This window comes from Rattus norvegicus, chromosome 12 (assembly GCF_021556685.1).
Source record: "Rattus norvegicus strain SHRSP/BbbUtx chromosome 12, alternate assembly SHRSP_T2T, whole genome shotgun sequence".
Lineage (NCBI taxonomy): Eukaryota > Metazoa > Chordata > Mammalia > Rodentia > Muridae > Rattus > Rattus norvegicus.
The window spans coordinates 48,172,446-48,187,428 of NC_141545.1; the positions used below are offsets into that span (position 1 = coordinate 48,172,446).

At 47.8% G+C, this 14,983-nt stretch overlaps 1 protein-coding gene across 2 annotated transcripts; it reads right to left on the reverse strand.

The window, feature by feature from the left end:
- Positions 1–2,473: 2,473 nt before the first annotated feature.
- On the reverse strand, positions 2,474–12,283 carry Pla2g1b (phospholipase A2 group IB). 2 transcript variants are annotated; one of them, XM_087578159.1, is made up of 4 exons: positions 12,027–12,283; positions 6,308–6,464; positions 5,297–5,424; positions 2,474–2,689 (listed from the first exon to the last, which is right to left on the reverse strand). In XM_087578159.1, the coding sequence occupies exons 1-4, from the start codon at positions 12,058–12,060 to the stop codon at positions 2,571–2,573; spliced, it is 438 nt and encodes a 145-aa protein (XP_087434285.1). In that variant the 5' UTR covers positions 12,061–12,283; the 3' UTR covers positions 2,474–2,570.
- Between the last annotated feature and the right edge of the window lie 2,700 nt (positions 12,284–14,983).

Consider the following 14,983-nt stretch of genomic DNA (forward strand, 5'->3'; position numbering starts at 1 on the left):
GAATCCGTGTACCCCGAGTTGGGAGGCACACGGGAGGCACACTCTACTTCAGAAGGACTCGTCACGTCTGAGTTGAGGACAAGTGACTCATGCTTACCATGCACCAGCCTTGGGAGCAATCTCGGCTCCTGAGTGCCCCAATGAAGTGTTGAGAACCATACTCTGAAAGAGTGGCAGGGCTCTTGACTGCTGAGCAATCTCTCTAGCTACCCTCCCCCGCTCCCTTATCCCTCCCCTCCCCCCAAACCCCTGAGGGGGGCTCGCTTGCAGACATGGTTTCTTTTTCTTTTTTTCTTTCTTTCTTTTCTTTTTAGTATATAAGTACTTTGTCTGTATGAAGACCAGAAGGGAGCATCAGATCCCATTGTAGATGGTGAGCTGTCATGTGGGTGCTGGGAATTGAACTCAGGACCGCTGGAAGAGCAGCCAATGAGTGCCCTCAGCCACTGAGCCATCTCTCCAGGTCCTTCATTTTCTTTTTATATGCTTTAATTAAAAACAAATCACAGCCAGGTGGTGGTGGTGTGGGCTTTAAATCCCAGTGCTCAGGAGGCAGAGGCAGGTGGATTTCTGAGTTCCAGGCCAGCCTGGTCTACAGAGTGAGTTCCAGGACAGCCAGGGCTACACAGAGAAATCTGCCTCCAAAAAAAACCCAAAAAACAAAAAACAAAAAAAAAAAACAAAAAAAAAAAAAACAAAAAAACAAAAAAACAAAAAAAAAATCGCAAACGTTAAAGAGTCAAAACAAACTGAAGACCCCTCCCTTAGGAAAATATTCAACATTTACAGCTCACTTAGGAAGCACTTTATGACCCATCTCCTCACATCCCAGCCCCCACAAGTCCATGATACATAATACAAACACTATTATTTTTTTTAAACATTTTATTTATTTTATGTATATAAGTCCACTGTTGCTGTCTTCAGACACACCAGAAGAGGGCATCGGATCCTATTACAGATGGTTGTGAGCCACCATGTGGTTGCTGGGATTTGAACTCAGGACCTCTGGAAGAGCAGTCAATGCTCTTAACCACTGAGCCATCTCTCCAGCCCTATTATTTCTTTTAAAAGATGACATTACTCGAATCTTATAGATTACAACCCATCACTGAGGGAAGCCCAGAGAGGAGCTGGAAGCAGAAGCCGAGAATACCTTCTCATACAGCCCACAACCACCTACCTAGCGATGACACCGCCCACAGTGGGCTGGGCCCTCCATCTATCAAGAAAATGCCCAGCAGATACCTACAGGTCAACATGACAGGGACCAACGGTCAGAGGAGGTTTTCCCTTCCCGGGTGTGTCAAGCTGGCTCAGGAGTTAAGAGCACTTTGTGCTCTTCCAGAGGACCCGGGTTCAATTCTCAGCACCCACATAAGGGCTGGTGAACAATGTCAGCTGGCCCAACGCCCTCTCGCCTTTGTCTGTGCATTCAGCCATGCAACGCCCAAGCAGGACGGCACCTCCTTTTCCCCATTCCTCACCTCTTATCAGGATAGCAGCCATGTAGGGATACATGCCCAAGCTCCCATTACCCTTCTTCCAGATGGATTCTGAACAGCCTTTACAAGCACCGTCGGCCACCCTGGTTTGACCTTTGGGAAGGGAGGGGTGGGGCGGAGGACTGTACAGAAATTAAAGGAAAAGAGAGATCAAGAGCCACGTGACTGGAGAACCAGAGATTAAGGTGGCTGTGCTCACGAGATCACGTGACATAAAAGATCTAGCCGTCTGCTATGCGCGTTTTGCTTGTTCCAAAAGGTTACTTAGAGTGTGGCGTGAGATAAGGCTATGTGAAGATGCAACGGCCACCACGATGTAATCCCGCCTTCAAATCATTTATGCTCGGTCCCCTTAGGTTTATTATGTCCCACAGCGTCTGGTATTTTAAGATTTACTTATTTTATATATAAATACGTAGCAGTCTTCAGACACACCAGAAGAGGACATCAGATGTCATTACAGATGGTTGTGAGCTGTAATGTGGTTGCTGGGATTTGAACTCAGGACCACTAGGAAGAGCAGACAGTGCTCTTAACCACTGAGCCACCTCTCCAGTCCACTCGAAGCTTCTGATCCTCCTGTCGCTAAAATCCCGTCTCAAAAAATATCATACAGGAAATTCCAGGCCACCCAGGCTATCTCAAAGAAGGAAAAAAGAAAAAAGTGTAGGGGTCGGGGTGGGGGGGATGGACAGTTGGAAAGAGAAGTTCCAAGACAAATGGCTATCTCTGGAACTCAGTCTGTAGACCAGGCTGGCCTCAAACTCACCGAGACCTGCCTGCCTCTACCGCCTGCGTGCCGGGATGAAAGGCGTGTGCTACCATCCCCGGGTTATCATCCACTCACAAGGTGCCCAATTCCTGGAAACGTTCCCATTCACTTTGAGCTTCCAAGGCTGGACAGAATGTTTCCCTCTGAGGATCTAGCAGTGCTCGGTGGACAGAGACTACAATCACCAAACCCAGGCTTTCTTTCTTTCTGCTGGTACTTTATTAGAGGGTGCGGTGCAGAAATAAGACAGCAAGGGGAGCGGGGACGGCATAGACAGGAAGTGGGGTGACAGCCTAACAGTGTTTCTTGGTGTCAAGGTCTTTGTATTCCTTGTTGTAGGGGACCTTGGAGAAACAGATGGCGGCCTGCCGGTCACAGTTGCAGATGAAGCTCTCACAGTCGTTGTTTTTTTCTGGAGAGAAACAAGCACAGAGAATTGAGTGGAGCCCGGGATCCCGCATGACAGTTCGTAACTGAAAGCAGCTGGTAGCTGTCCCATTGACTGCAGACGTAGGGTTGAGAGGCGGAGCAAACAAAAGTACGTCTGAGTTCCCTAATTATAATAAAAATGCACGTCTTGGGGTTGGGGATTTAGCTCAGTGGTAGAGCGCTTGCCTAGGAAGCGCAAGGCCCTGGGTTCGGTCCCCAGCTCCGAAAAAAAAAAAAAAAATGCACGTCTTGTGGGGCTCAGTGGGTAAAGTGGCTACCACACAAGCAGGAGGGCCTGAGTTAGGGTCCCCCAGCCCAGGAGCCAGGTGTGGATGGGGCATCTCTAACTCTATCAGTAAGTGGGGACGCAGACCGCCAACACTTGTTGGTAAGTCGAACTAGCTACAAGTGAGTACCATGTTTAGTGAGAGGCTGGGTCTCTCAAGATACGACTGAGAGCGAGTGAAGAAGACACCTGGGTGCCAACTTATTCCTAGACATAAAATAAATGAACATTGCCAGGTGTGGTGGTGCACGCCTTTAGTCCCAGGACTTGGGACGCAGAGGTGGGCGGATCCCTGAGTTCAGGGCCAGCCTGGTTTACAGACCGAGTTCCAGGGCAGTCAGGGAATCACAGAAAAACCTTATCTTAACAAAAACAACACATGCTCATGCGCGCGCGCACACACACAAACACAAAATTAAAAGCAAACATTCTGTGATGGTGATGGTTTGTATATTCTGACCCAGGGAGTGGCACTCTTTGGAGGTGTGACCTGTTGGAGGGGTGTGGCCTTGCTGGAGGGGTGTGGCCTTGCGATGGGTGTGGCCTTGGAGGAGGTGTGGCCTTGTTGGAGGAGGTGTGTCACTGTGGGCGAGGGCTTTAAGACCCGATTCCTAGCTTCCGGGAAGTCAGTATTCTGCTGGCAGCCTTCAGACGAAGATGTAGAACTCTCAGTTCTTCCTGTACCATGCCTGCCTGAATGCTGCCATGCTCCCGCCTTGATGATAATGGACTGAACCTCTGAACCTGTAAGCCAGCCCCAATTAAATGTTGTCCTTATAAGAGTTGCTTTGGTCATGGTGTCTGTTCACAGCAGTAAAACCCTGACTAAGACACATGTGCATATAAAGCTAAAATTCAGAAAAGTACAAATATTGGCTGGGATAATGTTTTTGTGAGTGTGTGAAGATGACCCTTGTAGTATTCACCTGCTGCTCTCCCTAGTCCACCATCAATCCGGAGACCATATTGCAATGCTAATATTAAGAATCTCCTGTCTCAGGAGAGCCGGAGAGATGGCTCAGTGGTTAAGAGCATTGACTGCTCTTCCAGAGGTCCTGAGTTCAATTCCCAGCAACCACATGGTGGCTCACAACCATCTGTAATGGGATCTGGCGTCCTCTTCTGGTGTGTCTGAAAACAGCTCATATATCATAAAATAGATAAATCTTAAAACACACACACACACACACACACACACACACACACACACACACACACACTCTCCTGGCTCAAGTTTGTGTAAATTATGCTCACCATTTATTCTCTGACTTGTCAATAAAAGCTGGAAAGCCAATAGCTAGGCAACAGAGAGAACAGGGCGGGACTTGTGGGAGAAGAAAGGATTCAGAGAGGCAGGAGGATTTGGACAGGAGGCAGGAGATGTCTGACTTGAGAGTTCCACTGGACCATGAAAGGCCCTAAGTGCAAGTATTTGGGGGAGTTTTGGCTGGGAGAGAGCAAGATCAGATTAGAGAATTAGAATAGAATTTTAATGTCTAATTATTGTGCTTTTAAGTTGTAAATAAATCCTCGTCTCTGTGTTGCTATTTGGGCACTAGCTAGGTTTCAGAAGAACTGCTGCTGTGTTAATTTCCTGAATACATTTATAATATCAACTGTTACATCAACTGCCACTTATAAAATTATTTATCCTGCCTCTCCTTGCTGGGACCACACGTGTGCCCCACCATGCCAATTTATGGGTTCTAGACATGGAACTCAGGGCTCTGTGGATGCTAGACCAGCGATCTGTAACTGACTTGTGTTTTCAGCCCCCAGCGCCGAAAAAAAGAAAAGAAAAAAACAAAAACATAAAATCTTTCAAATGGGGGTGGAGAGATGGCTCAGTGGTTAAGAGCACTGACTGCTCTTCCAGAGGTCCTGAGTTCAATTCCCAGCAACCACATGGTGGCTCATAACCCTTTATAATGAGATCTGGTGCCCTCTTCTGGCCTGCAATCACATATGCAGGCAGAATGCGGTACCTAAAATAAATAAATAAATCTTAAAAAAAAAAAATCTTGGGTTGGGGATTTAGCTCAGTGGTAGAGAGCTTGCCTAGCAAGCGCAAGGCCCTGGGTTCGGTCCCCAGCTCCGAAAAAAATAAAAAGAAAAAAAAATCTTTCAAATGTTTTCAAACAGAGACTTTGGAGTGATGTGGCTCTCTCTACCTAAGGTTGTTCGGGGGGGTCAGATGAGACCAACGGAAGGTGCACTAAACGGTGACGGTCCCCATCCCTCCCTCCCCCCTCCAGACCGGCCAAAGGCCAGGCAGAGTCCAGAGGTCCCGGAGGGTAACCCTACCGCTGCAGGTGATCACGTTCCCGGAGCACTTGTATGAGTACGTGTTGGTGTAGGGGTTGTCGATGAGGAATTTACAGCTTTCCAGCTTCTTGGCCTGATTGTAGCAGTGGTCATGAGTCTGGCAGCACCTGGCGAGAAGGAAGAGCGGAAGGAGAGGCGTGGACCACCGGAAGTCGGTTCTCACCTACGGGCTTTTTCAAACATTCGAGGCTAACTTAAACACAGTGCTCCAGAGCTAATGGCCCCGAGGCTCGAGGATCTATGATCTCTATCAGCATAGATTTATTGAAAGCAACTTTTGCCGGGTGTCGTGGTGCCTGCTTTTATTTAATTCCAGTACCTGGAAGGTAGAAGCAGGTAGATCTCCAAGTTGAGATCGGCCAGGGCTATACAGCGAGACCCTGTCTCAAAACATGTTTTTCATTGAATATTTTATGTATTTAGATTTTTTTTGAGCTACAGGAATACAGTGAAATTTTAAGGTCTGAAATTAGTTGCAATGACGTTTTTTTGAAGTTAAGGCTGACATGTAGATGGTTGGCAGTACCCGGCTCCGCCGCTAGAGGGTAGCATTGCACAGTTTACATTCACACTTTGCACGTTCTGGGACCACGAGCTAAGGGGGTCCTCTTGGATCTATTTCTTTACATGACAAGAGGTGAAAATATCCTGGGTTCGGTCCCCAGCTCCGAAAAAAAAAAAGAAAAAAGAGATGAAAATATATGCTGGGCGCTGTGATGCACGCCTTTAATCCCAGCACTCAGGAAGCAGAAGCTGGAGGATATCTGAGTTCACAGCCAGAGTCTCAGGACAGCTAGGGCTACACAGAGAAACCCCGACTTGAAAACAAAACAAAACAAAAGTAAATAATAATAACTGAACAAAAAGAAAATACACAATGCTCAGTGACTGTGCAGGTCTCCCACTCCTGCCTCTTGAGAGATGATCGGCTTGTTCTCTGTCCCCACTCCCGTGCACACACCCTAGTCTCCCACCCGGCGGACCACTCACCTGTCTAAGTCGTCCACTGGGGTGCCTGAGCCGCCCAAGCCACAGTAGCAGCCGTAGTTGTTGTACTCCCTCAGGGGATCACTCCCGGGGATGGTGCACTTGATCATATTGCGGAACTGCCACACAGCCCGAGTGCTGATGCTGTGTGCAGTAACGCCTGCTGTAAAAGCACACAGCACATTCAAATCCGTCCAGTGCCTTCCCGGGAGTCTAATGCCTGCCGGCTCTCTGCTCTCACCTTCCCTGGGGTCCGTACACTCGGGAGGTCAGAGGACGGCTCTAGTGAGCTAAGTCATCAGACCTGAGCAGGAAGATGTCTGCTTTTTTTTTTTTTTAAGATTTATTTATTCTATTTATGAGTAGGTTGCTTGGAATTGAACTCAGGAGTCAGTGCTCTTAACCGCTGATCCATGTCTCAAGCCCAGTGTGTCTACCCTTTTGAGAAAGAGTTACCCTGTTACTCCAGCTCTGTAGCAACTCTCCTGCCTCATCCTCCCCGAGTGGTAGGACTCTTTTTTTTTTTTTTTTTTTTTGTTCTTTTTTTCGGAGCTGGGGACCGAACCCAGGACCTTGCGCTTCCTAGGTAAGCGCTCTACCACTGAGCTAAATCCCCAGCCCGAGTGGTAGGACTCTAAATGAACACCACTGCACTGGCCTGGGATACCCCTCTGACCTTAAGTTATATAAAGATTGCCTTTTGCCTTGCTTGCCTTCTTACTGTCAGAGTAGACAGCCAGCACATCGTGAGCTGCCCCGTGGTAGTCTCCATGGAAGAGGTGAGAACACACTGCTCTGGTCAACAGCCAAAGAGGAGTTTGAAAGCAGTCCTGGGGGTTGGGGATTTAGCTCAGTGGTAGAGCGCTTACCTAGGAAGCTTACCTAGGAAGCGCAAGGCCCTGGGTTCGGTCCCCAGCTCCGAAAAAAGAAAGAAAGAAAGAAAAAGAGAGAGAGAGAGAGAGAGAGAGAGAGAGAGAGAGAGAGAGAGAGAGAGAGAGAGAGAGAGAGAGAGAAAGCAGTCCTGTTCCTACTCAAGCCTCCGTGAAACCCTAACCCTAGCTGGCACTCAAGTTCTTCATGGCTCTAGCAGGAACCCCGAGACCCAGAAGCAGTCAGAACACACAGGCTTATTGCTCTACACTGGCCGAGTTAGAAAGGATCTGCGGTATGGGTGCACGCAGCTGATGTACAAATTTCATCATCAGATCATCCTCTGTGATGTCAGCATTTTGACATAGCGCACAGTGGGAGACTTGGCAGCCATTAAAACGAAGGAGAAGCCAGCTATGGCGGTACACGCGCTGCGATCTCAGGACTCTGGAGGCTGAGGTAAGAGGATTAGAAGTTCAAGGTTATCTTCTTACAAGGCAAGCTCAAGGCTTTCTGGGGTTCCCCGAGACCCTGTTTCAATTAAGCAAAGACAAGGGCTGGGGAGTGGTCGCATTGGTATCACGTCTGCCAACTACGCACAAAGTCCTGACTTCCATCCACGGCACTGAGTAGTGAGCCTGAGGCCAGCCTGGGCTACGTGTTGGAGGGGGAGGAGGAAGACGGGGGCAAGGATAGTCGACTGGTGTGGTGCTCAGTGCTGCCCACACTCAGGAACTGCCAAAGGAAGTGGATCAGTAGGTAAGTAGGTCTGTGCTGAGGCTGGGTCAGTGTGGGCCAACTCTGAGTTCCTCTCACTATGGCCTTAGGGCTGTGTTCATAAATGCTCGAATGTCCAGTCCAAAGGTCTGGGATTCCACTTCATCTCTTCTTTCTCTCAGCTTCCACTCCTGCCTAGGTCACCAATGGACAAGTGGCCGGAAGAACGGACAGACTTACCTCTTCTGAGTCACTCCGTGCCAGTCCTTGGGCTGAATTGTTACTATTTAATCTTTTGCTTTCCTTCCTTCCTTCCTTTCTCTTTCCTTCTCTTTTCTTCCTTCTTTTTCTTTCTTTCTTTTTTTTTTTTTTTGAGAGGAAGGACCAAGAATTGGTTCTTACTTTTTTTTCTTAAGATTTATTTATTTTATGTATATGAGGACACTGTCACTGTCTTCAGACACAGCAGAAGAGGGCACCAGATCTCATTACAGATGGTTGTGAGCCACCATGTGGTTGCTGGGAATTGAACTCAGGACCTCTGGAAGAGCAGTCGGTGCTCTTAACCACTGAGCCATCTCTCCAGCCCCCTTTCTTTCTTTCTTTTGTGCCTTAAAACCTCAATCCTCCTGCCTCAGCCTCCTGAATGTCTAGAGTGAGCTTGGTCCCAACACTTCCCCATTAAAGACGACCTTCCGGGCTCCACATCCAAGCGGTGCCTCTGCTGTGTGTGTGGCTTCTCTCTGTGTTCTTTTGCTTCATAGTACTTCAGTTTGTAGTGGGATTCATATGTGTGTGTATACAGGTGTGCATGTGTAGGTGGAGGCCAAAGTCCAACATCTGGAATCTTTTTTTCTTTTTTCTTTTTTTCGGAGCTGGGGACTGAACCCAGGGCCTTGCGCTTGCTAGGCAAGCGCTCTACCACTGAGCTAAATCCCCAACCCCTCAACATCTGGAATCTTAATTCACTCTCTTGGTCTTGATGCCGAGCCTCTCAGTGAGCCAGGGATTTGCTGACTGGCTATGGGGGCTGAGCAGCAAGACCCAGAGATCTTCCCATGTCCCTCTCTGAAATTGTGGGATGATGGGGGTGTCGCTGCTGTGCCTGGATTTTTTCTGTGGGTGCTAGGCATCCTAGGGCCACCTGCCTGGTAGCATTTCTTTTCACCTCATCGACGGAAGTGCTCTCACCCAGTCTGTTTGCTGGATGTGCTGCCTTCCCCTCTATAGGACATGAGGTTCTCAAGAGCAGGTCTCCTGGTTTTCATACTCCTTAAAGCCTTAAAGTGTGTGTCTCTGTCGTGTGTGAGTGTGTGTGTGTGTGTGTGGTGTGTGTGCTTGTGTGTTGTGTATTTGTGCGTTGTATTGTTTATGTATGTTTTTGTGTGTGTGGTGTGTTGTTTGTATATGTTTGTATGTGGTGTGTGTTTGTTGTGTGTGATATGTGTTTGTGTGTATGTGGTGTGTCTGTGTATGTATTGTATGGTGTATGTGTGTTTGTATATGTTTGTGTTTGTATGTGTGTGTATGTTTGTGTGTGTTTATATGTGTGTGTGTTTGGGTGTATTTGTATGTATGTACATTTGTATGTGTGTTTTTGTGTGCATTTGTGTGTGTTCGTATGTGTTTGTATGTGTGTGTGTTTGTGTGTGTTTATGTGTGTTTGTGTGTGTTTATGTGTATGTTTATGTGTGTGTATGTGTGTTTGTATGTGTGTGCATGTGTGTGTGTATGTGTGTGTGTGTGCATGTGGTGAGCTGAATATAGATAAGCAGAGAATAAGCTCGCCGAGTGAAGTGCGTGCCTGGTACTAGTAGATACCCCATAATACTCTGTTGAACAAATGAGCAAACCTGGCCTGCTTGCCCCAAGCAAGCGCAGGCTTTGCACAGCAGAGTGGGGGAACAGAGCCCTTCACACACTTGCACAGAGTCCTGCTGCCTGAAGAGCACAGAGAACGAGGGACTTCTGGGGTCCTGTCTCCTCAGTCGCCAGCACTGCCTCATTGTCTCCCACCACCTTATTGTCTCATGTTGCCTTTAATCTTTCTTTTGTTCTTTTTTTTTTTTTTTCTTTTTTTCGGAGCTGGGGACCGAACCCAGGGCCTTGTGCTTGCTAGGCAAGTGCTCTACCACTGAGCTAAATCCCCAATCTCCTTTTGTTCTTTTTAACCTTTTGAGACAAGGTCTATGCAGTCCTGGCTGGCATGAACTCACTCTGTAGACCAGGCTGGTCTTGAACTCACAGAGATCCGCCTGCCTGTTTCCCTAGTGCTGGGATTAAACGCACCCAACACCAAGCTTGGCCTCCTTCCTTCATTCTTTCCAGGACAGGGCCTGGCATGGTAGAATAGGCTGGACTTGAATTCAGGGCAATCCTCCTGCCTCCACCTCCAGTGAGCTAGAGTTACGGACATGAGCACCACAACGTGGTCTTGCTATGTAAGCAAGGGTGGCATCAAACTAGAAATCCTCCTGCCTCAGCCTCCTGAGCACAAGGATAAGGGCATGTACCACCCTGCCCAGCTTACTCTTCTTTTTCTCCATTTTTGGGGCTCATTCTGGCTAGCCAGAATATGAGGGAACCCTGGGGACAAAGAGAGGGAGCAGCTGGCTTGCCCCGTACTGCGGGTGACCCCAGTGGTGGTGGTAAATACACTGTGTCTGAGACTCGTGCTTTGCAGAAGCTAGATACACTGTGATAGCTCACACAGTGTGTGTGTGTGTGTGTGTGTGTGTGTGTGTGTGTGTGTGTGTGTGTGCACGAACACATGTGCTTCTGGAATGTGCACACGGCTCTTTCATTTCCGAGGCTCCGTCTCCAACCTGACTCCTTGCAGGTCTGAATCATCGTTGGGTATAAATGACTTACGTGCCAAATACATTTGACTCAATGAACAATGCTAAAGTCTGCCTATGTACGCGGAGCCTGTTACGTAATGCCTGTGTGTAAATGGACCTGAAAATGCAAATGAGTCAACAAGACAAGGATTGCAGACACAGGCTGGAGAGATGGCTCAGTAGTTAAGAACACTGACTGCTCTCCCAGAGGTCCTGAGTTCAAATCCCAGCAACCACACGGTGGCTCACAACCACCATATAATGAGATCTGATGCCCTCTTCTGGTGTGTCTGAAGACAGCTATACTCACATAAATATAATAATAAATAAATCTTAAAAAAAATTCACGGATGGATGGAATCCTAACACTTGGGAGGTCGAGAGAGGACGGTCCCAAGTCTGGGCTATCCTGTGCAGTGGAGGACATCTTGAGCCACGTAGCAAGGCTATGTAATTAATATTGACGGTGATGATACTGACGGGGAGGATAAGGATGGCTGGAGAGACGGCTCAGCAGTCGTGTGCATTCGGGCACGGTTCTTGTGTGGGACTCAGGTCTGGTTCCAGCACACGTATGGCAGGCAGATCACAACTGTTTATGACTCTAGTTCCACAGGTTCTGATCCCGCTTCGGACCTCTGTGGACACTGCTAACACAGTTCCTATCATACGTGCAGGCAAGACTCTCATACACGTAAAGTTTATGTATATATGATATATACATATTTATATATATATATATTAAGACAGGGTTTCTCTGTGTAGCCCTGACTATACCCTGACTATACTGGAACTTACTTTGTAGACAGAGCTGGCTTCTGCCTCCTGAGTGCTGGAATTAAAGATGAGTGCCCTTATGACTGCTTAGAAAAAAATAAGTTTTTTTTTTTTTTTGGTTCTTTTTTTCGGAGCTGGGGACCGAACCCAGGGCCTTGCGCTTCCTAGGTAAGCGCTCTACCACTGAGCTAAATCCCCAGCCCCATAAGTTTGTTTTTTTAAAAGAAAAAGACACGTTGCTAGGGTACTGGCAAGACCAGGGAAAGTGGTGCCAGGGAGATAGACACACCAGAGGCAGGGTAGGCGAATGGGGGAGATTTTTCTAGGGGTCATCTGAGTTCAGACCTAGAGACTAAATGTGGCAGCTGACCTGAACATTGGGGTGAGGAGGGGACCCAGACCTAGAGGCTATTAGACCCCAACGGGAACCCCAAACAATTCCAGTGTGACCAGTGGGAGGGAGGCACTGGAGAAGGGAGAAACTGTGAGATACTCAGAGGGGGTGACAGGGGTCCTACCTGTGAGCAAAGCAGCCAGCAGAAGGAGTTTCATCTTGGGCGAGGGAAGAACTCAAGTGACTTTCCCTCTTTATAGCTGGGGCCCCACTCTCCCGAGATAAGGCTGTTTGCTTTGCTCTTAGCCACTCTGGGCTGGCCTTGGGTCTATCAGGGAACAATCCAGAGGGATTTGCCTGTAAGAGAGGAAGGAAAATAACATCACAGATCTGTGCCTGGAACTTCCTTCCCAAGGGAAATGGTTTCCAGATCTTGGGATCTTTTACTACTCCCCCCTCCCCCCTATTATGACAAGTCTCAGGCTGTCCTGGAATTCATGGGGTATCTGAGGAAAGCTTCCAATTCCTTTATGGCCTCGAACTTTTGTAGCTGAGGATAACCTTAAACTTCTTTCTTAGATTTTTAAAAATAATATCTATTTTTAAAAAATGTATTCATTCATGTACGAGTGCTCTGTCTGCATCATGTACACCTGTAAGCCAGAAGAGGGCATCGGATCCCCATTACAGATGGTCGTGAGCCACCATGTGGTTGCTGGGAATTGAACTCAGGACCTCTGGAAGAGCAGTCAGTGCTCCTAACCGCTGAACCATCCCTCAACCCCTATTTGTTTGTTTATTATGTGTGTATGCATATTATGCTGTATATGTGGAGGTCCAAAGTTGACTTAAAGGAATTTGTTCTCTCCACTATGTAAGTTCCAGGGATTAAACTGAGGTAGTCAGACTGGGCCCAGAGCGTGTTCAGCCACTGAGCCTTCTGACCAGTCCCAATATGAAACTCTTTGGGTCACAGTTTACATAACATAACACTAGCTTCATACTTGTGTATAAGTGGCACCTACTGTGTTCACTATGTTGTGTAACCACAACCTTTAATGTGTTACGGAGCATGTTCTTACCATCTGTAACTTTAATGTTTTTCAAAACCTATTTCTAATGATGGTTCTTAAATGCTTTAACCTCCCTTGTAGCCCACCACCCACCCAAGGTAGGGGAAAAGAAGGGATATGGGGTGGGGGGAGTGGACCTGTTTAGAAAGGTTCTTTGGAGCAGCTCCCATCTTTGTTGTCAGGAAACCAGCGGTTCAGTTCACAGGTCAGCAGCGGCAGCTCGGTCCACTCACAAACCCCTCACAGTGACACCAGCAGCCCAGTTTGGTAGAGTCAGCAGAGCAAACACGAATCAGCAGTGGTGGCACGGCCTAGCAGAGACAGCCAGGCCTCAGCCTCAGCACGAGTTAGCAGGAGGGACCAGGGAGGGACGCCAGGAGAAGTCCTCAGCTGTAACTCTCTCAGGGCAGCGAAGATCAGCGAAGACGAGAGACCCACAAGCGTTGCACAGCGAGCTCTACAAGCAAGCCAAGCTTGACCTCCATCACTGTCTGCCTGGTCCTATTCTTACGGCCTCTAAACATCACATGTCTGCCAATCAGCCTGAGTCTGTGAAAGCGGCAGGAAACTGCAGCGTATCACCCCAAGTTTTTGGTGTGTTTCTCTCTATGGAGCCCTGACAAATGCAGCTCAAGTATGCAATGTAAGGTGAACCAACACATGTGTGTAGTCAGTGAAGAACACTTCACCACGGGTCCTGTCACGTGCTTGCTTTAGCAGAACATCCTCTCTCCTGTGTCTGCTTCAGCGAAACTTTCCTTAGCCTTTCACACCTGTGTCCACTTTGACAAAGGATTCCTTCATGCGTTTGCCCCAGCAAATCACCATCCGACTGATTTTCCACAGAGCCCTTAGGTTTCCACTTCAATCATCCCAAGAAGAAACCTTGTGCCCACTGATAATTATTTCTTCCCAATTCCTGGCAACTACTAATCCACTGTGTGGTGTCCCTGTGGCCTCTGTCTTCTGGATCTTTTGCATACATGTTGAATATTCTTATTCAGGTCTGCAGGCTGGAGAGATGGCTCAGGGGTTAAGAGCACTGTCTGTTCTTCCAGAGGACCCAGGTTCAAGTCCCAGCACCAACATGGCAGCTCACAATTGTCTGTAACTCCAGTTCCAGAAAAATCTAATGTCTTCTTCTGGCTTCAAAGGGAACCAGGTATGTATACACAGTGTACATACATACATACATGCACACAGAACACATAAAACTAAATATAAAGAATTTAAAAGTGAGTGGTGGTGCATGTCTTTAAACCCAGCACTTGGGAGGTAGAGACAGGCAGATCTCTTAATTCAAGGCCAGCCTGGTCTACAGAACCAGTTTCCAGGACAGCCAGGTCTACACAGAGAAACCTGTCTTTAAAACAAAACAAAACTAAACCCAGAAAGCAAAACTTCAAGCACTAACCAACCTTAGGCCTCACTCGGGAAATTCACTGCATGCACAGGTTGCAAAGAGAAAGGTTGCAAGGCTCAAGACCCTGTACCAGTTCAAATGCAGGGACCAGCAAAGTGCCAAGTCCTTCCCCTGTGGATGCTATGAGGTCAAAAGAAGATAGAGAGGTAGACATTGCTCCTGGGGTTGGTACTGAAGGATGTTAATGTTAAGGGGGACAGATGTGTGGTCCAAGGCACAAGTAGCTGGCACACACAGTAGTCCGAACTGATTGTGTTTACTAAGGGCTAACCTGACCCAGCCTTTCAGGCAGATCCAGTTAGACATTCTATTGTTTTAAAAAAATTATTTATTTTATGTATGTGAGTACACTGTCACTGTCTTCAGACACACCAGAAGAGGGCATTGGATCTCATTATAGATGGCTGTGAGCCACCATAGGGTTGCTGGGAATTGAACTCAAGACCTCTGGAAGAGCAATTGGTGCTCTTAACCACTGAGCCATCTCTCCAGCCCCAAAATTCAATTTTTAATTGGTTAGTTAATGTGTGTGTGTGACCCGAGTCACCGTATTCAGGGCAGTGAGTGCTGCAGGTTTCTCCACGGCAGCCTGGACAAATTCTCCTGGGCCACACTAAGCGCAGAGGTCATACTAAGCAACAGCTA